The 22,149-nt window shown below is 36.1% G+C and overlaps 2 protein-coding genes across 14 annotated transcripts in view; both read right to left on the reverse strand.

The window, feature by feature from the left end:
* Nucleotides 1-10,777, reverse strand: part of XRN1 (5'-3' exoribonuclease 1) — a 39,466-nt gene extending 28,689 nt beyond the window's left edge. For 9 of the 12 annotated variants that reach the window (XR_012587727.1, XR_012587728.1, XR_012587726.1 and 6 more), the window contains exons 1-11: nt 10,594-10,760; nt 7,623-7,855; nt 6,205-6,302; nt 5,746-5,855; nt 5,544-5,654; nt 5,219-5,301; nt 3,275-3,362; nt 2,982-3,150; nt 2,705-2,772; nt 1,916-2,050; nt 478-544 (exon numbers count right to left, since the gene is read on the reverse strand). Coding sequence is in view for 9 of the 12 variants with exons in the window: in XM_074592718.1 (XP_074448819.1) it covers nt 478-544; nt 1,916-2,050; nt 2,705-2,772; nt 2,982-3,150; nt 3,275-3,362; nt 5,219-5,301; nt 5,544-5,654; nt 5,746-5,855; nt 6,205-6,302; nt 7,623-7,855; nt 10,594-10,668 (1,237 nt within the window). In the remaining 3 variants the exon portion in view is untranslated. Of the gene's footprint in view, nt 1-477; nt 545-1,915; nt 2,051-2,704; nt 2,773-2,981; nt 3,151-3,274; nt 3,363-5,218; nt 5,302-5,543; nt 5,655-5,732; nt 5,856-6,204; nt 6,303-7,622; nt 7,856-10,593 lie in introns of all 12 variants that reach the window. The other 3 variants (XM_074592724.1, XM_074592725.1, XM_074592726.1) reach the window with 3 other exon arrangements.
* Nucleotides 10,778-11,837: 1,060 nt separating this feature from the next.
* The window catches only part of ATR (ATR checkpoint kinase), a 42,501-nt gene continuing 32,189 nt past the window's right edge, over nt 11,838-22,149 (reverse strand). Inside the window, exons 36-47 of one of the 2 annotated variants that reach the window (XM_074591358.1) lie at nt 21,455-21,597; nt 20,961-21,058; nt 19,643-19,875; nt 18,726-18,860; nt 17,931-18,131; nt 17,486-17,629; nt 16,573-16,723; nt 15,615-15,771; nt 15,331-15,484; nt 14,248-14,399; nt 13,847-13,952; nt 11,838-12,442 (exon numbers count right to left, since the gene is read on the reverse strand). In XM_074591358.1, coding sequence (XP_074447459.1) covers nt 12,269-12,442; nt 13,847-13,952; nt 14,248-14,399; nt 15,331-15,484; nt 15,615-15,771; nt 16,573-16,723; nt 17,486-17,629; nt 17,931-18,131; nt 18,726-18,860; nt 19,643-19,875; nt 20,961-21,058; nt 21,455-21,597 — 1,848 coding nt within the window. In that variant the 3' untranslated portion in view covers nt 11,838-12,268. Of the gene's footprint in view, nt 12,443-13,846; nt 13,953-14,247; nt 14,400-15,330; nt 15,485-15,614; nt 15,772-16,572; nt 16,724-17,485; nt 17,630-17,930; nt 18,132-18,713; nt 18,861-19,642; nt 19,876-20,960; nt 21,059-21,454; nt 21,598-22,149 lie in introns of both variants that reach the window. The other variant, XM_074591357.1, reaches the window with a different exon arrangement.

Raw genomic sequence — 22,149 nt, forward strand, 5'->3', positions numbered from 1 at the left:
ATTTATTCTTCTTTCAGCAACATCATCTTATATCATTTTTACATAACATTTATACATTTTTGATATTAAATTTCAAAACATAAGAAAAAGACATTTCCTACAAGCAGAATGAGTTTAAAAACATAACACAACCAAAACCCACAAAGCCATATAAAAATCTGTTAATTTGTTCCCACCTATATAATAAAATACCTAGGCATACATAACATAATGTTGTTGAAAATTTGGTCATTCATCCCTTTAATTCATCATGGAAATACCGGTTGGGTAAGAAGCACTTCATAAGCTCTCGCCTCACTCCCTCTCGCCATAAGCCAGCAATGTGCAGTTCCATTTCCCAATAGTTGACCACATAACTCTTTCATTTAGATTAAGGTCATCTCTGACATGAAATTCTTACAGATCTTCCACATCTATACCCAAATTAACAGTTTTTTCTGTTATATATATATATATGGAAAAATTATTTGCACTTACTTTTAGGGGTCACAACTTCACCTTCATTTTTTTCTAAAGCAGCCAAACATATAGAATTTTCCTGAGCCTATTAATTTAATATTTGAGATAAAGTAAAAATACAGAATAATATGCACATACCTCATTCACAACCATATAATCTGCAACTCAAAATGCTATGATCAAGATGCATAAATATTATTATTATTATTTAGTATAAAATGGACTATGTTTCCTTCTCCTGTAATAGCCTAAGGAAAATTATTTTATCCATACAGATCAGACAAAGGAGCAGTCTCAAATAAAATCTCAACTACCTCTAAGAAATATCTTAATATTTGTTTTCCAAAATACAACTATTTCCAAAACTTTGCAGCACACATATAGGCATTTTTACCTACATCATGCATTGGGCTACAGCGACAGTATACAATCAAATTTTTACTCAGTACATTTTTAAGATTTCAAATTACTTTTCCGGGAAGTAAGGATACAAGAAATTGTGTTTTAGAGAGTCAAACAAGCCAAACATTCACTTCATGCTCCCACTACACACTGTGTTTTGCGTACAGCACTGAGTAGGTCTCAATAAGCAGGGTCATTGGCCCTCTTCCCCTGTACCTGAGATATGCAAGCTCCTGACTGTCACTGCCATTCAAAGGATCAGTCAAGATGACTAGCTAATACTATACAGCTCCTCCAAACTTCTGTGGCAAATAAGAAAACAACCACAAATAAAGCATACCTTACTAAAGGAAGAGCTAACATCTTGCTCTTACAACCCACAAACTGCACTAAAGAACAGGATTACGATATACAGTGACAGACTAAACTTTAAGGAATTTCCTGCTGCTAGTCTATACTCTGCTGAAGTCATATATTGAAGGACAGCCAACGGAGGTCATCATGGGGAACATGACAGTGGGGCACACTCAAGATACAGAAAAAGGTGCTGTCCTTATTAATTAGTTATATCTAGAATTGCAAGTTTAATAACCAATCTGAGATAGTTCACACCAATGACATTGCTATTTATCTAGTTATTGTCAAATGGTCGGCTGATACCAAGACAGGCATGAATGATCTATCAGTGTAGCTGAAATACATAAAACTTCCATCAGGCTATGCACTGAAAAGCAAAATTATAAAGCACAGCACATTTGACCATAACTCACCCAGAAGTAAGTTTTGCTGCTGTTCAGGAACAGATAAATTAAAACATTAAGGTACAGGTTTACAAGATTTCAAAAGTCATGAGAACCTGACCTTGACTTAACCATTTCATCACTCACAACCAGCAATGCACACAGGCAATTCCTCAAATGTTACATTTTACTACATTTTCTGATCACAAAAAAACTCAAAATAGGTTTATGCCATTTAATTTGTCTAAAATCAAATTATTGATTTGCCAAAAGTAACACGCAATTTTGGAAATAAGAGCATATAAAAAACTAACCTTTTGTTTCTTTTGTTTATTTTTTCTGGCTTCCTCTGCTGCAATACCAGCTGCCTCGTTGAGGTATTTATTGCCTACTTTACTTTCAAACCATTTTAGGTCTACAAAGACTTCACTGAAGTGTTCACGATCAAACTGTGCAGAAAGATTAAAGTAAGTTTAGAATTATTTGAGGGGTGCCAAATTTATAGTGGTAAATTAAATGTGTCTTTTTAGTAGGTGCATTAGATAACATCTAGAGTCATTCTAACATAAACATTTTGCCCTAGAGTTACAACTAAACTAATAGATGAATATTAAAAATGTTTTTTCTTAGCAATATACAACATATACCCAAGCCATATTATGTTTTCTTTCAGTAAAGAGTTCTTTACTTCCACACTTCACTAACAACTCTAGTAGCAGTAGAAGTACATAAGGTCTGGGTAATGAGTCTTGCACCACGCACCCAACGCTTTCGTAGTTCTACCCAAGAATCAGAAGACTGGGCTGAAACAAGGACAGCACATGAACTTCCTTTTTCAAGTTCAGCAGAAGGCTGAGACCATTTCTATATGGCCTATACCTATCAAATAATTCAATCTTTTTCCTCCTATGTTAGGATAACATCAGACAACAACTGATTGGAACCCCTCAGTTAAATGATAAAACAGCTGGCTGAACCACTTATAAAACACAGTCATTTAACAGTTCATTGAAACTACAGCACGGTGTATTTTAGGGCACTATACTGAGGTTATATTCAACAGACTATACTGTTCTGTAGAGTGTAATTTTGACGTTACTTACATCTGACAATCTTGTAAGATATTTTTCAAAGCGTTTTAAATTCAGATGCCCATTTTCATTTATGTAACCTATTGGAAAAATAAAGTATGTTTTTTTAAAATTAACAATTAAAAAGTTTAAATTTGAGTACCACATAGATAATAGAACACAATCTCGCTGGCTGTCTAAAGAAAGTGTAATAAATGCTAAACATTCCAACACAGCTGAAAAGGTCAATAAATATTAACTCAGGAATATTAATGTTTCTACTTTGCACAACTAAACTTAGTGCTCTTACCTCCCAGTTCTGGCAAGATGGCCATATATGTTCTATAAAGTAGCGGCAGTGCATCATGATTAATGTGTAAATGAGGTAGATGAGGAATAAAATCATTTCCTACAAGGAAACCCATTAAGATCCAATCATCTATTATCCTCTCAATATCATATTCAAAAGAAATCTTGTCCTGGGGGGGGAGAAAAAAAAAGGAAAACAAAAACAAAAAACCCCACAGGAGCATAATTTTTATTATCGTGTTTGCATAAAAAGACCTCACACATTTTTTCAATCACAGATCCATTAGAACTTACTTTTACTGGTGAAAATTCATAATCAATATATTCTCTCATCAGCGATAAGTGCAGTAAATGAAATGTGGTTTCCTCTGGTGCACATGCTCTGTAAATTATTCAAAACATTAATTAAATTATTTATAATCACACTTTCAACATGAATATTTAATAAGTCCAAGGTTACCTAAAACCAGGTAATCTTACTAGGACTATATGTTCATAGAAGAAATAATGTATAAACATTTCTTTGAATCTATTTTAGGATTCATCTGGTTTGAGTCTATAAAATTTTGCAGTAGAATCTTCTAAACAGATGTGACTGCACTGTATGAAAAACAGCTAGCTTAGAGAAAGCAGGGCTTTCCATGTTGTATTAACTATTTCCTAAGTAATTATCCCATTGTCCAAAAAATGGACAACCTAACCTAACTTTGCACCAAATCCAATATATTTTAAGGTATTTTAGAACTAGTCTGAGTACGTACAAAGTACACAGATTCATGTCTAAACTGTCTGGGTTACATTTGCAGTCATCTGAAATGCTTCTCGTAAGAAAAGAATATGCTCAAATTGAAAATATGCTCCATATACATTACTTAGTGGCTTCAGCATTTAGTACTACAGCACCAAAAACTGACAACATGCTGGTTTTTTATGGCATAAATTCGTCAACATATATTCTGCCTTCTTTTCCTCTCTTCACTAAAACTACTTAGTACCTAAGCCAACATTACACCAAAATCAGTTAATACCTACACCAAAAGATTAATGAGCTAAGACTGATGTATTTTAAATTCTTAAAGGACTATTTCGCCTTGTAGACACTGTAACTAGCTGGGACCACCTCCAATGACAAACCAGCATAAACACCCGTCTATTCACACATACACAGTAGATTTTGGCCAAAATCTACTAGAGGAAGATCTGTGTGATACACAAGCATATACGAAGACTACCAAGACAAACTCTGAGCTACACTTGGCTGCACAGAACTTCAGACCCAATTCTGTCCCTTTTTAAATGTAATTTTCATATTGGTATTAAAGAACTTTGGCAAATGCAGGTTGATGCTCTAATACTCTGGAGACATTCTGCCCCTTATTCTTCATTGCACTGGACTTGAAGATCTGGATAAAACAAATAATTTCTCTCCATCAAGAGACTGCTGACAGATATTAATTTGCATTTATTTTTAGCATTTTCAATTTTCCAACTGTAAGTATTAATAAAAGTGACCATATTGACAGAAGGCAATTCCTGCAACTTCCAGAAGTAAATTCCTGTAATGAGCAATATTATCCAGAAATTACAACAGAAGCCAAATATGGAACAATGCTGGGGTGTGTGTGTGTGTGTGGAAATGACCCCCTGCCTTTTGATTTAATACTTTATTTAATTAACTCCTCAAAAAGTTGTCACACCTTTATTTTCTATTATTTTTTTAAAAAGGGAAACCCAACATTTTTCTTTGATTAGACTTGAGGTCATTTAAAAACATTACAATGTTACATGCCAACACTATCAACTGAATGAGTATTAGTGAGAAGTCGACTGTGGGAGACTATGAAAAGAATACTTATTTCTGATGTTTATCTTACTGTACTCGCACAAAACCTTAGAGATACAAATAAATTTTAAACAGCCAGTATCTGCATAAGACAATTACGGAAAGAATGTCAGTACAGATAATATGAAGCAAGAAGCATGACATACCAAAGCCCTAAGGATAATTTTTTTTTTAATGAGCTGCCCTGACAGCATACTTTTTCTCATGTAAACAAATTCAAATGCACAATTTAACAAGCTGGTTTCTCTAATTTCATGTATTTCCAACACAAAACTAAACTAAGACTTCATTTAGTATGCAATCAATAAAAAAAACCCAACCTGTTTTAGTCACTTGGTACCTTTTGGACTTAATTTCATCATATATAAAATAAGAGCAAAGTTAAATCAGTTCACCTTTGAGATTTTTTACCACCAAATCTGACTTCTTCTCTTAAGAGCGCAAAGTGTGCCTCATGACTTGTTAATCCCAGCATAATCTATTACAAAGAGATATTAGAAAGGTCTTACTTCATTATTTTTTTTTTTAAACTGTTACTCAAGATTTGAGCAGTATAAAGAAATTTTGCAGTTCTGCTTCATTACAAATTCAAAAGTTTGAAGGAATACAAAATTACATGCTTATTTAATAACACTTTAGAACCCTATGTGTTTAGGAAGACAATGAAAATATACACACTTTATAAACTCCCGTTGTTTGTATTATTTTAATTGCACGTACCAAGTCAGCATCTAAGCCATAGAGACAGTGTCTTGTGTTTGGATCATGATGGGGCTTTGCTTTTTCTGATCTGATGAACTCCATAATTTTATGCTCACCTTCCCCTGGAGTCTGCACAAAAAACCCCCCCAAATTAATCAATAAATATTTTTCTATAAAATAAAAGTTTATTTAAAATAAAATACTAACAAAATACAATGACCTCATGGCCTGATAAGTAGACTGTTACTCCTTGCCAGGATTTGTCTGTGGAAATCTTCATATTTACAAAATATTTAAGATGTTCGTGCAATCTGGCCATGAATTCAGTTCCTGAAAACAGAAATCTAAGTTAAACACAAATCTTTCTACTAGTCACTCAAAATTCCATTTACATATCAAAAGTACTAATGAAAAAAACAACAAAGAAAAATTCTGTAAGATATCAAGGGGATAACTGTTATTTCCCCAAGAGGTTTCATTTTTTCCATAGCAATCTAAAGAAACTTTTAAAACGAGACAGTATTCCAACCTTACTAAAACTTCTGTTTTCAACTTACTTGAGCCTTTATCAATTCTATCCTCTAATTTAAAAAAATGCTTTAGGATGGGAAAATTACCAAAATATAGAATCAAAACAAGACACCTAAACACTTAAAATTTAAATAACTAATTATCTTACCTGGTGTAATACAGTTGGAGTCAAATCTGGCTTCTGTAGGGAGCGTTTCTCCCTTTTCTAATGCCTTTTTTATTTTGTCCTCTGCCTCTTTTGCTGATCTAAAACAAAACAGGGTTGGAGAGAAGCAGTAGAGAAAGAATCATCTTATTCAAATGTTAATATTTAAGTATAGCTTTACTGACAAAATACATAGAGCTGCTTTTCTAAAGAGTTGTGTTTTTTTTTTTAAAAAAAAAAAAAAAAAAGACAGGAAGGAGAAATTTAACTCCTGAATAGAGTTTGAACTTATTTCTGATAAAACTGGAAGGCTTAAAAATACCTTTTTTCCCCCTAGTAATGATGATAAGTAGTCATTACTTGGATATAGTTAATATTTAGATTACCAAGATGATCATTCAACGGCTAATCACAATGAAAGCAAATCAATGTTGAAACAGCAGAAATACTCGGTATCCAAGCATCTGAAAATACCACCCCAGAACAATAATGGTAACGTAGTTAAAGTAGCAAGTTTGGAATACCATGAGGGTAGGAGGGGTGAACTAACAATTTATCATCACTAGTAATGGAGAAACAAACAAACATCATCCTATCCTTTCTTGGACAAGGATTTCACTTTTGAACCAGAAAAAGAGAAGCCACCAATGTCTTAGATTTTTTGTCCGCCTCTCAATTCTACTGCAATTTTCTATTTAGAACTCTTTCCTAATCTCTTCTTCTTCTCAACCTCCTTTTTTCTTTAAAAAAACCCAACAACCAAAAACCAAACCCATAAAAACCCCAGTAGCTTGAAAATATTTTCTCTTGCCCCTTTCTCCCAGTTTGCTTCTGTCACATTTCACTCACCATCCCTGCACTGTCTGACCACTGGCTTTCTTTCCTTAGAGCAGACTTCAAAAAAACCATATCTCCCAAAACATTAATATAATTCTTAACACTGTGAAATCTACTTGCAGCTCTGTATTTGGGCTAGCTTGCTAACTGGTATCAACAGGAAACCAGAGTTTCATTAGAAATTTAATTTCTTCTATCACTGTCAAAGAACATTCCATTACAGTTACCAAACAGGTGTACCTAGAATTAGCACTCACAAATACCAAAGACACTCATGGGTTATGAAGCCATTGGAGACATCAGTAAGAGCTCCACTGCAGATTTATTTCACAGATAATTTCATACAAAAAAAGCTACCTGTGCCCCCAAGTCCCACATGCACAGAGAAAGATTTCAGTAACAAGCAAACTCTCCTTTTTGGAATCATGATTTTATGTATTAACATTTTACAGGTAGTTACCCTCATTTAGCTAAAAATTAAAGCTACTGTCAAAGTATATTTTACTTTTCATGGCATACACTTAAGTAAATGTTTTTTAAAGTGTTTACTATCTTAAAGACAGAGCAAGAACAAATATTCTCACCTAAAACGTCTCCCACGCTGCTGATTCATTTTTGCTCTCGGAGCTACTCCATCAACTGCCATGAAGAAAACCTTCCTTGGTTTAATAATACGAAACAGTACTTCCAAATAGTGAAAAATATCAGCAAAAATCTTATCTTCTGAGATTCTGAAGTGAACATCATCATCGTTTGGATGTGAACACTGATGTATAATGCCATTCATGTCCAGGTATAAGTTGTCAAATTCTGGAATCTATAAAAGCCACAGTTAGTACCAATTTGGTGACAGCTGAAGCAATGCAATCACTGCCCAAGGCACGGCTGAGACTAATGAAGTCCAGAAACAAGCTGAGGCGGGAAGAACTCCCTGGAACCTACTCTTGCCAATGGGCTAAGAATATCTTGACTGGTTACAGGTTTGTCTGCACCTGCAATCCATTATGATGATTTTTCCAGCGAAGAAAGTCAGCTGAACAGATTCCTATCCTATCCTATCCTATCCTGACTGTTTCTGGTACTTCAGGACTTCTGTTCCCCATGCTCGGCCAATCTTCTATGTTGTATGAGGGAAAAGCAAATAAAAATCACACTTTTCAGGATGAGATAATTTTATTTCTTTTATAACCCCACACATGTCACTGATTCAATCTTGCATAGCTGCACTATAAATAATAAAGACTACAAAACCAAGTATGTAGTTGTCAACTGTATTTCAAAAGCAAAGCCAGCTAAAGAAGCTTTAGGGCTCTCCCCATGTTAACCAGTTCCTACCATAACCACTGTACGCTGCCTCTTCAGCTACGTTAAGAACCACCTGCGGGCACAGAGAGTGGCAATTATCACCAAAAGCAGTAGAGTTATCAATGATAACAACAAGTTCTTTCCAACACTTTCCAAATGTATTTTTTTTTTCCTCTATCTAGTTCTCAGTTCTTCTAACAGCCTTATCTGCAGCAGTCCAACTTTCTTTTAAAGGAATAAACCCTCCTCCGAATGTACATAAGCAACATATAGAGCACAAACTGTGTTAAACATACGAAGCAAAGGGGCTGTTATCTATCTTTTTGTTGCCAAAAACTACCAAACATGCACAAGAACAATTTGCAGTAAAACCGGCTATTCTTTAATCCACTAATATGACTGTTCATAAAAATGCTCTTGCCATTACAACTGGAAAAAGGCACTGCTAACTTTTTGTGATTTTCTGTAGTATTTCTACTGACATATCTTTACATAATTTTGAAAGGTGTGTTGCTGGACTTGCATTTATCACCCAGATGTAAGAGAAACACAACTCTGTTTCAGAAAGATGAATGATAAAGAGAAGAAACATGAGGCAGGACTGGGAAGGATCTCCAGTCACCTGCGATACTTAGTCTTCTCTTGTGCATATTGATCTTCAGTACAGTTAAATTCAGTAAGCAAACTGCTCTCAACATGCTCAAACACCACATCATCCACACAGGCACCAACTTTCAGGTAAGAAAAGAGCAGGGCATTGCACAGACAGTATTCTAAAGAGATGAAAACTAAAGCTTTTATATGAAAGCAACATAAATACGGAAAACAGATGACCTTTTAAGAAGCACAGCTATAGTATGATTTAAAAATAATGATGTGTTTTACACAGGGATTGCCTTTTATTCCGAGTAGTTTTTTTCTGCATTAGCAAACAAAAATTCCAACGTAGATACTAGTATGTGTCAGTCTGTACATTCAAGTGGTCTGGCAGAGAAAAGAACAGGAATACATGCTACTGTTGAAGCTCAATATCAAGATAACAATCTAGACATTTTCTTTTTTCTTTTATATAGAGTAAGTATTCCACATAAGCTAATAACATCATCTAGTCTTCAGAAAGACATATCAGAGAATGACACTAGCATACGAGGTTGAGCTGTGCTTTCCGTTTATCTTAAGAGCCTTTTTCAGAAAGCATCATAGATGCTACCCCTGGTTGAAGCGGACACATACCAACTCCCTCAGCTGCCATAGTTCACCATTCTTCAGCAGAACTTCAGCTGCCACCAATTTCAGGGAGCAGCCCAGGCTTTTAACAAAACAGCTAAAAAGCCAGCATACGCTACTGCTGCCCTGCTGCACCAACAATATAAGACGCTGTTGTGAAATCCAACAAGTCATAAGCAAAGACCTAAGCTTTGAAACTAAAAGGAAGGGTTAAAACATCCAGGTTTGGAATCACTTGAGCAGAGCATCTTAGATACACTGAGGCAATAGCTATTTCATCTTTTAAAATAATATCTGTTTAGGAAAAATATATTAACACTCAAACACGCCTTCAATCATCACTGAATTCATCTCAGAACATCCTTATTCAGACTACAAAACCACATCCATAACACCAGCTGAAAATGATAACAAAAAGCTAAGAGCTTGCGACTAACAGGTGCCAAACATGACTTCTCTGAAAACAAGACTTTTTTTGCCTGACAGTTAAAAGCGTTATTTGCAGCTTTCGTTTTCCAGGCTTTAACTTACTTCTCTTTTTTGCTATCAATACAAACTGTCCGACACGCACTACAAGGAGGAGCCGCAGCAGAGCTGTAAAACCTGTCCCTCGTCATTACTGTGCCATTCCTCGTCAGCACCAGCAACTTTTCCCGAGCCCGGTAAGGAAGCAGCTCGGTCCGTCCGCTCCCCGCGGGGGGTGCAGGGTGCCGGGGGAGTACTGAGGAGCTCCAGCCGGGCCGGGGAAAGGAGAAGGAGAAGCGAGAGCCCGGCCGTGGGGCGCCGGACACCGGGCTTTCCGGGGGGCTCCGAAAGCCTCGCCCACTCCCCACCGACCGCACACCACCATCCCCCAGTCTTCCACCGCTTCCAGCTGCGGGTCTCTATGGGCGAGACGGCCTCGGCTCCGGCCCGACCCCGCAAGCCCACTCGGGGACCAGGCCCGCTCCGAGACGCCAGTCTGGACCCCCCCCGTCCGGGGACGGGCCCTTGGCAGGCAGCGGCGCCCCGCTCCCAGCTCACCTGATGCTCCTTCAGCACCTGGCTGAGGCAGGGGTACCGCTCCGAGATCCACCGGTAGAACTTGGGGACCCCCATGGCCACCGTCCCCCGCCGCCCTCACAGCGCCGCCGGACCCAAACAACAGCGGGCCGCGCTCCGCCCCCCTTCCGGCGCGCGCGCTGACAGCCGGGCCGCCCGCGTCATCGAGCGCCGCGCAGAGCGCCCCGCGCCGACCATAGAGAGCGGCGGCGCGGGGCGGGCCCGGCGGCCTCGGGCCTAACCGGTGCCTGGGCCGCCCGGAGCGCTAGCCCCTGAAGCGTGGCCGCTCGCCCCTGTTCCGGCCAGGCGCAGCTCCCGTGACGCGCCTCGGTGCCCTCGGCCGGGCCGGCTGCGGGCAGCGGATCTGGGTAACTGCCTTGGCGATATCTGGCGCAGCAGCTGCCGGTGAGGCTCTGTGCTGTGTAAGGGGAGAGCCTGCAAAAGGGACCGCCACAACAGGAAAGAGCATAGCAGGTTCCAGAGACCTCACTTGGGAAAAGCTTCAGATTTATGACACTGACAACACTTTTGGAACATTACCTGGTAGTTTCCCAGAGAAACAAAACCACTATAACCACCTGTAAACCTATATTACATTTACTCTGCAAAGTGTCTGGACTTCAGCTGAACTAAAACTTGTCTCATGACACAGCGTCACTGTGACCAAAAACTAATGGGATTGTTTGTCTTCAACTGCAGAAACATAAAAATACTGTACAAAAATTCTAATGATATCCTATTGTAGGGTAAACAAGTATAATTTTCCTACCTTTCCCTACAGTTCGGATGCCTAGAGGAGTAAGCATCACTGTTAGCATACACCTTCTGAACATAATTCATTAGACTACTCTTGTCCATGTCAAAACACTTTTTCTGAAATGGAGTCTGAAAAACACTAAACACTTGCTGTAGCCACAATTTTTACAGGGGAGCGAAGAGAAGCCCATCTAGAACTCTCAGAGGGGCAGCTTTGCATCATTTCCTTCACCAGCATTTCTTAGCACAGCAGGCAAGGGCTAAGGAAACTGTTAAAACATTGTAACGCTCTACCAGTTTCTTCCTGGTAAGACTGAAGATCCCAAACCCTTTTCCAGACATAGCCAGGCCGTGTGGAAGAAAGTCAAAGGAAACCAAAATTCAAGGACTACTGCTGAAAAGAAATACTAATTCTTTTTAGAAAACCCTTCTGACTATGAGGAGAAAAAGTTGAAAAAAAACCACATTTTACACAAATGTAAAACTTTAATGTCAGATTTTCTAATCTACAAGTAAGCTGAATGAGAAAAATCTTTACAAAAATATACAGTACTTTATAAAGTTGGCATGCATTCTTTCAATGTTGTGAAAATTTTTCAAATAGTAAGAGTAGTTATGTACATAAGAAACTTGCAGAGTCTAGTTTTTAAGCAGTTCCTAAGTACTGCCTTCTATATGTATACAAAACATAAGCTGTACACCTTACACACCTGCAAGTGTATTCATAACATACTTGCAAGCGTATTGTACATTTTACATAGAGTTTGGATTGATCATACGACTGTTCTCCTGCTTACAATAAGAAATCAACAGAAGTAACCAGTTATCGCTGATTAATACCTTCTCAAGGACATTATAGCTACATCACATGTAAATGGTATTGTTCCAAAGTGAACAAATCTCACATATATGGAGCCCAGCCCATATACATCTGGCAGAGCAGGTTGTCATCACTTGCTTCCTGAATAAGGTAATGAACATGCCCTTCAATGGATAAGGGTAATCCTTTTATTCTGTTTCTAGTCTTAATGACACCTTGCAGCCGTTGTTCTATATCAAGTACGTGGGTTTTGGCCTGGAAACAAAGAAAAAGGAAAAAAAAAATTAGTATTGCTACTATCCATCAACTTCCACTTCTAAAAATAAAAAAATATTTATTAGGATGTATTTTAAATCTGTATGCTAATTTAATATCAAACCCAGACATCTACACCAGTTACTCTGAAAATAAAGGATACTCACTTTTTAACATCACTCTTTAAAATGCATAGATTATTGGACAAGTTATAACTTTTGCCTTACTTGCCTTACATTTTAATAGATAAAATTTACCATAGAAGACTGAAAAAGCTATGCAAATGAGTATTTCAAAATGCTAGAAAGCTTTATTTTGTACAATTACTTTCAAATAAATGCAAAATTTCTCCAGCTTGTTTCTTTGAATTCTGGATAAAATTAAAGATAACTAGTCTCGAAAATTTAGGCCAAAATTATAGGGTCAAAATTATAGGCAACTGAAAAATGAAGAAGTCTAATAATAGGCTGTACTGAGCAACTCAAAATGAGCTGTTCTGAGACCCACTAGTGTAGCTAGTTCATACCAATTATACTTGCATGTTTTCTTTTAAAGCTCAAGCATAACATTGGCACCTCTCCAGAAAAAACAGTTAACATATACTTCTATGTGGGTGGTCCTGTAACTAAAAGAAAGGTTATGTAGACACAGCCTGGTTAGTAATTGTTTGAAGACCAGGAGATTTTCTGTGCTCAAATAGCTCAGTTAAGTTCTTTGTTGTAACACAGCTTCAGTACTGTGGTTTGTCCTTGTCTTAGTTGCTGCGTTTATCAGTGTTCCCTAAGTATTATCTGCTATTACACAGAATTATTTTCACTAAATATTCCTTTTAAAGCAAAAAGGGATAATCAGATTTTTTGCAAAGGGGAAGGAGAATAAATATTAAAGGTTGTGCGAGCTATATTTTGGATGAACAATGTAGTACTTAGCAGCAGCTACGAAAGAAACAGTACATATGAAAGCCTAATTTTAATGAACTGTTGACATGTAACAAGGCATGTATTTATTCAGTAATAAACATTCACTCATGAAAAGCACAAAAATATGCATGGAAAGGACTCCAGATGTTACCATCACTCTAAATCTGGAGGACTGTGCAACAGTCAGAGTGAAGGGAAGCGGGAGCCTCACCTATCCTATTGCTTCTGTTGATGTTTAGTAGCACTAATACGAGAATTATAGGCTCTATTTTGTTTGGTTCTTTAGTAGATAAATTACATTTTCTAACAATAAAAATAGTCTCTTTATGGATAAAAATTATCAACACAGAGATAATCAAGAAGAAATAACCAGAATTTTAAACGAAAGAAAAAGCAAGGAAATTAAGCTTTCAATTTGAAAATACATAACTTGCAACTATAATGGACATTTGAATACCTTATGCTATGCTTGTTTTCAACTAACCTTTTCATTGACAACTTCTCCAGTTTCATTCACCTGTGCTTTTGTATTCCCTTTAACAGGCTTACTCCATTCCACTAGAGGATCGTGGAGAAAAGTCTTTAAGACACTAAACAAATTAAAAATTAAAAAAAAAAAAGAAAAGGATAAGATACATAGAAGATATACAAGATACATTTAATTTGCAATACAAGAACACTGCCAGGAGTCTAAAGTTACTGCTGAGTATTTACATTGTTTTATATTTAACTGCATGGCATAGTACGACTGAGCTGCATGATGGGCATGTGCTGGAACTGGCGTATTCACGAGCAGTTACTGTTTCAGATGTTTAGACCATAGACAGCTTTTTCAGAGTTTACAGACAGCTTTTTCAGAGTTTGTAGCAAAACCAGTTGCCGTACCTCATTAGAGGCTCCCTTTGATCACGCATAAGCCTCATGGTGACTTCACAAGCTCTTCGGAAGAGACCTTCTGTTCCCATTGGACCCATTCCATTAACCATGTTGTGAGTGAGACGAAAAGGAACGATTTCCGGAACCTCAAAAGTTTCGCCCTTTACATTGATAAAAAAAGAGTATGCCTTAAGCATTTTAAGCATTATTAAAGTAAAGGTTAACATTTGCATTGTTTTTAGTTTTTCCCCCATCTTTGTCAGTGGCAGTTGCTTAGCTGACAAGAGATGTTTGTTTAGATCACAGTCCTCCTCAGCTGCTAAAGGGAAATTACAGTGAATAAAGGATGGCAATGTCCAAATAACCTCTTTTTCCCTGTTTTAATACACTAATACAGAGTATACAATTTTGTTCTAAATATATTTTGCCGCTCTGTAGTCTCTGTAGTCAAAATGCTAACTTTTCTTTTATAACATGCCCGTTAGCTTAAAAAAATTTCTTTTTTTTTTTTTTAACCAAGGGTTATGTAGGACCATTTAGGCTTACTAAAAAGAAAGCAGGAGAAATAAAACTAACAGTATTCTCTACCTCATTTATCTGAATTAAGAAGGGCACATGTCCCACTCCAAAAGCGTCTTTCAACAGAAACACCAAAACTCCAAATCCCACTCTGGCTGCAATTTCTGCTGTTTATTTTTACAGAACCATTGGAACTTTTGTGTGAAAAAACAAACTCTTCACAGCAGCAGAATTCTGAATGTAGTAATTACAGCTTTGTTCGGAGAGTGGTAGAGGACAGTCACAAAATACAAACACTCTAAAATTTGGGCTATTTCAGTGTATCCACAGCAGCTTATCTGATATTGGCTAAATCAAAAAGCTGGCTTTCATTAATGCAGTATATAGAACAATCACATACTCTTTATATATCCCAGACTGCTTGTTGAGTATAAATAAGAAACAAAGTGAGAGAAATAACCCAACAGACATGTTAAAGTAAAAAAGGGGGGGGAAAAAACCACAACAGTAGAAATTTATAAAACTTACATGCATGTAAAATAAAGAGCAAGTTCAGCAAGTGGCATTTCTCACCTTATTGAAGAGGCAGTTGAAATCCACATGCACACATTCACCAGTCAAAGAATCAAACAGGATATTTTCACCATGACGGTCTCCTAGACCAAGTATGTAGCCTACCATTGACATAACTGCAACAGAACGACAATAGGCTGACCTACTGTTGTACCTGCGGAAATAAGAATCAGATATGTCTCAGTCACTTCCTTGGGTTATCTGTCTTATTCAGTAGTATCATAAACGTTTAGTGAAATACACAAAGTAGATATTCTTGAGCTAGCCCAATCCCAGTCACTCACCATGAAGTAGGATCAGGAAATGTTCTAAGAAACCATTCATGAAAGAGAGGAGGATGACGAGGCAGAAGGACTTCTTTGAACATTTTTAGCTTTTCAGACAAAGGTGCTGACTTTGGAAGCATATGCTGACGCAGTTCTTTTCCGGTCATATAGATACCTGTAACAGACCTCCTCAATTAAACAAAAGAAATCCCCAAATATAAAGCCTTATACGTACTACTACAATATGGTATTTTACAAAAGATAAACATCTCCATGAAGTTGAAATAAACAAACAAATGGAAAATAACCCATAGAACATGTGGGTGGTGGGGTACTGGAAAGTAAATTAAAAAATCATAATGTGAAACAAAACAGAAAAACAAGCCATCAGTTTTACCAGTTGCCATGGGGTGGAGTAGGGGGGAAACACACATACATAAAAAAACCCACACCCCAACAAAGCCATTCATTATATTCAACTGAGAAGTTTGGAGTTTCTAACTTCCAGATGTCTGTACACATCCAGATAATGTGTGAAATTTTCCCCAAAAATTTTATTGCACTGACCAGAAAGTTGTTTTGTTAACAAGAAATTCAAAAGAAATCTGATCTTTTCCCCTAGGAAGAAAGAAAAAGTCCCCAGTCTTTTCTGTTATTCAGTCCTGTACATACATTCCCATGCTGCTGGCACTGCTGCTGAAATGATTTACATCATTGTATAAAAGAATGTATTAATTGTGATTGTGTTATCAGTTCTCATAAGGAACTTGTTTATTGCAAGCACCAATCTCTTCCATTTAAAAGTACGTCTACCACACATACGAATAATAATATATTGCAGATAGTTAAAAATACATGTGACTGCACCTTCCTAGAATTTAGTCTGATCCTTGCTGTTTGTCTCATTTACTAATAAAGATACAGGCCTTTAAAAAAATAAATTAAAATATTGCTATAATCTAGTATATTTCTTTACCTTTCTCCTTATAAAGTTTTATCAGGATATTTCTTAAACCAGCAGTATTGTTCACCCATTCAATTATGCCACATTCATCATTTAATGGAATAACCGCATAGGTTCGAATATGGAGTTCTCGCCTACGTGACTCAGCATCTTTTCTTAAGCACTATTCACAAAAGAAAAATGAGATTAATAGATTAACACAGATAGGATCAAAATGTATCAATAACATTAATCATTTGATCTATATCTATTTTCCAATCACACAATCTAGAATTTAGAATTATAAGCTTCACTGTCTGCAGTAGGTCAAATGCAAGCAAAATGCTCATCCATTCTCCAAAGTAAATGAAAAAGAGAATTTTGCAATAAAATAGTCAAACTGCATAACTTGTACATGGCTTAAGTCCCTAAAAAGCAGTATTTAAAATAATTTTTTTTTTTGCATTTCAGAGATGATATAATTTGCTTTAACCTCATGGAAAACATGGTACCTTAAAAAACTACTAAGACATGGTAGTCAGTATATTTTGCTGAGAAGCAAAATATAACTAAAATAAATATGGCAACACTTTTAGTATGAAAAGGTAGATTTACCTATTTCTCATTTAAAATGTTAGAAAATCCTGAACAAGAAATATGAAGCATGACAGCAGAAAGTCTGCAGTTATTTGTTTATTCTCCTGTATATTTTTGCTGGAATAAGCAATTGTTTTGGCAAAATGATATATTTTGTTATTGTTTTCACAAGTCTGTAAGAAGTTACCAATTCTCAATTGCTGTTTATTTCAGCTGAAATAAGATATTTTGCAAGAGTTTACTTTTCTTCCAGTAAGTTTTATCTCAAGGCAAGTGGGGTTTTTTTGCTAGGTATTCAGCATTTTGTTCTGGTCAATAAGTATAATGCGTCTGATTGTCTAACTCAAACCTTATTAATAAGGGAGTTGAATTCCATGAGCCGACAGTCTTTTCTTAGATCATCTTTTGGCTTACACATCATAATGTAAGATTTCCCATCTGAACCTTTTAAGGTGATCTTTTTTGGCTTTTGAAGTGAGGCAAGAATTTCCACCTAAGGAAAAAATTAAATTAACACCTGTATCCGATCATATAAAAATAAAGCATCTAACTGTAATAAATCACTGCAAGCAATCACATTAGCACCTCCATGGTGCTACAGCATTATCAACCTCAGGCCAAAACTTTAAGTACCAAGGAGCCATTTCTGTCTCAGGTTATTACCACAGAAGCCACTCAGTTTCCACAAAAGTAATTATGAAGTTTCCTAATCACTCCTCCATTTCTAGGGAGCTAAGATACATTTGCATTTGTTTAACATGAAGCTTAAAGTGAGGTGCCAACTCACGGCTTACCGTATCGTCAAAGCCTGCAATGTAGGCCCAGCATCCAGGAAAAGGGTCATGGTTAGCATGTGTACCAGGAATTGAAGGAAGAGTTGGTATCATTACAGATTGTAAGGGAATGAGAATTTCACTAAACGTGTGCTCTTCTACTAATCTCTTAAGTGTTCTGAAATGAATATTCATGCTTAATGTTGAGCTGTTTCCATCAACCTTGAAAAACAAAAAAAATTGTTCAAAACCTAACAATAAACACTTAAAATATTACTGCTATTTCACATTAACTCATGAATAGAATAATAAATGCTTATGATAATAAGAAAGATGGCAAATTACATTTCAAATTAAATGGGAATGGTCAAAAGTGCCTTTATGGCACATGCATTTTTCCACTCTGAATGTAAATACAGGATAATGGAAGAATTTATTTAGATAGCTTTAGATAATGAAAGAATTTATTTAGATAGCTTGATTGTCAAGTTCATTTGTTCATGAAAATACAACCAGCCTACTTTTATAGTAAAACACTGTGAAAGTTACTGGGCAAGAATTATACATGAAAGCACACGACAATGAGCCATTATGTACTGAAATATTTTGCAATATGCTCAATTTATAGCTATTTTCTACTCTTTTGGAATATTTTTATTAAGTAAAAAAAAAAAATATCTTTTACAAGTTAGTGTAGTTTCTGTTAAATTGCAGTAATGTAATAAATTGGCTAATGAAAGTTATCAAAAGAAACTTCTGTATAACATTTTTGAATAATCTTATTGCATGCATTAATTGTTTTACTTTTGTAAGTACCGGTTTGTTGCATAGTTCTAATAGCTTATCTGTAAGGCGTGTTGCATCTCCAATAAATTTTCCTAAAGATTCCTTCATGTGAATAGCTTTGTTTAGAATTTCCTTACATCTATTGACACGCATAGGGTAAGAGGACTGAAAAAAAGGGAAGGTTAAAATTTATTAAACAACAGTCAAATCAATTAAAGAATCCTAACACAACACAACCCTCCCTCCCCCAGTAACTAATATATTTTTTTCCTCTACTTATTGCTTTTCATATGTAGGATAAGGATGTTTTCCAACTGAAATTTGGTACTTGAACTAGTACTAAAGTGGTACAGTTGGTGCGTCTGTGTGGAGGGGTTATTACTTTCTGAAGCCATCCTTGGGAGTCCCACAACTCCCATAAAGGCCAATATTCAAGAGTATGCCAGCGTATCCTGAATGTTGTTTCACCAGCCTTAAGAAATAGTAGGCATCAGGCTTTCCAATTTGCTTTGGAATGACCTTACTACAAGGTAAGTATTAGCACTAAGTATTATATCTATCTCATTTTAATCAAGGCACAGAGATGATTGTTTGAGTATAAAACTGGAAATACCACCACTAATAACAACAAAATCTGTTGTCCATAACTATCCAATTCATCAGCTATTTGTTATTCAAAATTTCTTTTCCTAATACATCACACAAGTCAGGATTCATGTTAGCATTCTAATTTGGAACATTTAAACTGTAATATCTGAGCTTTAGACTGCAATAACATTTTTTGCAGTGACAGCATTGATACCCTGTTCCACAACACTGTATGACATCAACTGAAACTCTCAATTCCTTCTTATAATCTTAAAATAAAATAGATCATATTCACATTTCTCTCCGATGAAAACAGTTTTACAAACTTAATAAAGGTGTAGCTATACTTATCAAGGTACCTTGGACACAGCAGTCATCATCCACATCGCTTGCTGTGGATAGGCTAAAAACACTTTAGCAACAATCACCATCAGAACTGCAAAGACTTCACCATGAGAATGGCAGATTCGGGAGATTAACTGAGAAAAAGCTGTCAGAAACTGGTAAGGTGCCAGGTGATTTGTGTGCTCTGTAATCACCTTATTTATTTTTGCTAAATCATTTTTCATTTGAACACGTTCTGAACGACTAGCTGAAAAACACAAGAGGACAAGATTATGTTCCTTTTTTCCATCAGAAATGTAAAGTCATTTAAATCAAGCCTACAGAAACATATTTTTTGATAATTTTCATAAATCAAAAAAAAACCCCAGGGAAAAGTAAAAGCTCCTACTGTAAAGCTCTTTTTAATATAGCATACAATGACTTAATGCATACGCTATTTAACTAACCAGAACAAGAGGAAATAAACAAGCACAGACAACAGGAACATGAAACAGACAATACTGTAAAAGCTCTCCTTAGACTGTTAAAATAAAACATCTATTACTCCTCTAAAGTGATGCAATGGCATAGAACAAAACAAAAACACTCCATGTATCTCCCCAGTAACAGGATTCTAATGTTCTTCAGTGGAGAGGAAATGAAGAAAAGTCTTTACGAGGGATGAAATTCACACATCTGCTCCTAACTCCACCCCTGCACCTGAGGGCCCAGCATAAGTAGCACATCAACATCAGAGAAAGCAGCATCTGATGTGCCTGGAGCCAAATTCAGTTGACCTAAGTGCCTAGAATCAGGTCAAGATCAAGGAGCCTCAACTGTCTGCTTCACTCCAGACCTGCAGGCAATGTTTACAATTTTCATTTGTACAAAAATCTCTCACCCAAAATGCATCTATGGTAGTTGTTTCACATGCTTTTTAAAGTTCAGTTCTACAACTGGAACCAAGACAAATTGGCAAAAAGCCCCAAAGCATAACGCTCTACTGTAGCAAGCGTATACAAACCCACTACTCATTACTCATGAGGCAACTTAGAAGTGACAGGGATTTTCCCTAAATCTGTTTATTGACTTAAGTTACCTGAGGAACAACGTTATCTCATTATATATTTTTAAAAAGTTCTGGAGGGTTTAACTAAAATAATTAATACTCTCCTACATATTAACACCCTGTAATTTAAAAGAATAATAGTATTTGTTTCCGTATAATCTCAGGCAATAAGTCTAAATAAAGAACTGTAAATATACTTCAGTATATTTACTATAAATATATTCAGAAGTATATATATTCAGAAGTATGACACAGGAAGTATGCACTGGGAAAAAATGTTCTACCTTTATCACATTCATATGCTTTTGCTCCAAAGTCCAGCCATAAAGAGAGCATTCTTGGCATTGACTGATAGATGAACTGGTTTCCATACTGTAGAGACCTGTGATTACATGTTTAAATCACACCATGTTAATGATATATATTAGAAGCATTACAGACTTTACATCCTTATTTGTTTCACATTCCATTCTGGAGTTTAGAAATTTATGTTCAGTATTTTAATACATCTGCAACAACTAAAAGCTTACTAATATACAAGGTTTTGTTTTTATAAATCAAAACTGTCTTACACAAGACAGACAGCAATTGCTTAGTCAGAAATAAAATTAATTAGGTATAAAAACAAAAGGACGCATGCAGCTTTTTGTTTCACAATACTGCATAAAAATTTGAGTCAGTCCAAATTGCTGAAAGACAATACATTCCTATAAAATGCTTTTTCAGTATGACAGTCATCCTTCTATAGAAACTAAGCAAAGTTCCCCTAGGGTCTAACCTCCCAAAATGATGAACGATGTATCTAATCAGATCTCCTTGTTTTTCCATCTTGTTGTCAGTTACCATCGGCATCAATTTATCATAATATTTAGCAAGATAAAAGTGTCCATCTTCCCATTCTGGCAAGAAAACCGTAACATCCTGCAACAAAATAAAAAACAGATAATCACTTTTGAGGGGATGCTAAATTTAAAACTAAGAAATAAAACGGTAACAAAAAAAAAGATTCTCAAGAAACTTGTTCTAGTTACCTTTGTGTAAAGCACATGCACAAAAGTATTAACCGTAACTTTGTAGCTCCAAAATCTTAATATTGCCTCAAGTTAAATGCTTGTAGGAAAAAATGTGGGACATATATCAGAAAAGAAATAACTTAGCAAGTGGCACATCCATTCTCTAATTACACTGGCTTGTTTCCAGTGCCAATATTTAGACAGTAGAGAATTCTAAGGCTTAGTATTTTAATATAATCAATCGAAATTTCATTAGTTTCCATTATTTCGTACATCTGTTAGATTTTTCTCTAAATGACTGTTACAGAAGTATTTTAATTAGTAAGCAGCAGTAAGTATTAACAGTATCAAATGCCAAAACTTGGATAGGAGACATACTACTTTTAAGGAAGTATAAAGATCTGCATCTACTACTAGTTTAGTAGGTAATATTAATCAATCCCAACCAAGTATTTCACTG

Source organism: Larus michahellis, chromosome 6 (genome assembly GCF_964199755.1).
Source record: "Larus michahellis chromosome 6, bLarMic1.1, whole genome shotgun sequence".
NCBI lineage: Eukaryota > Metazoa > Chordata > Aves > Charadriiformes > Laridae > Larus > Larus michahellis.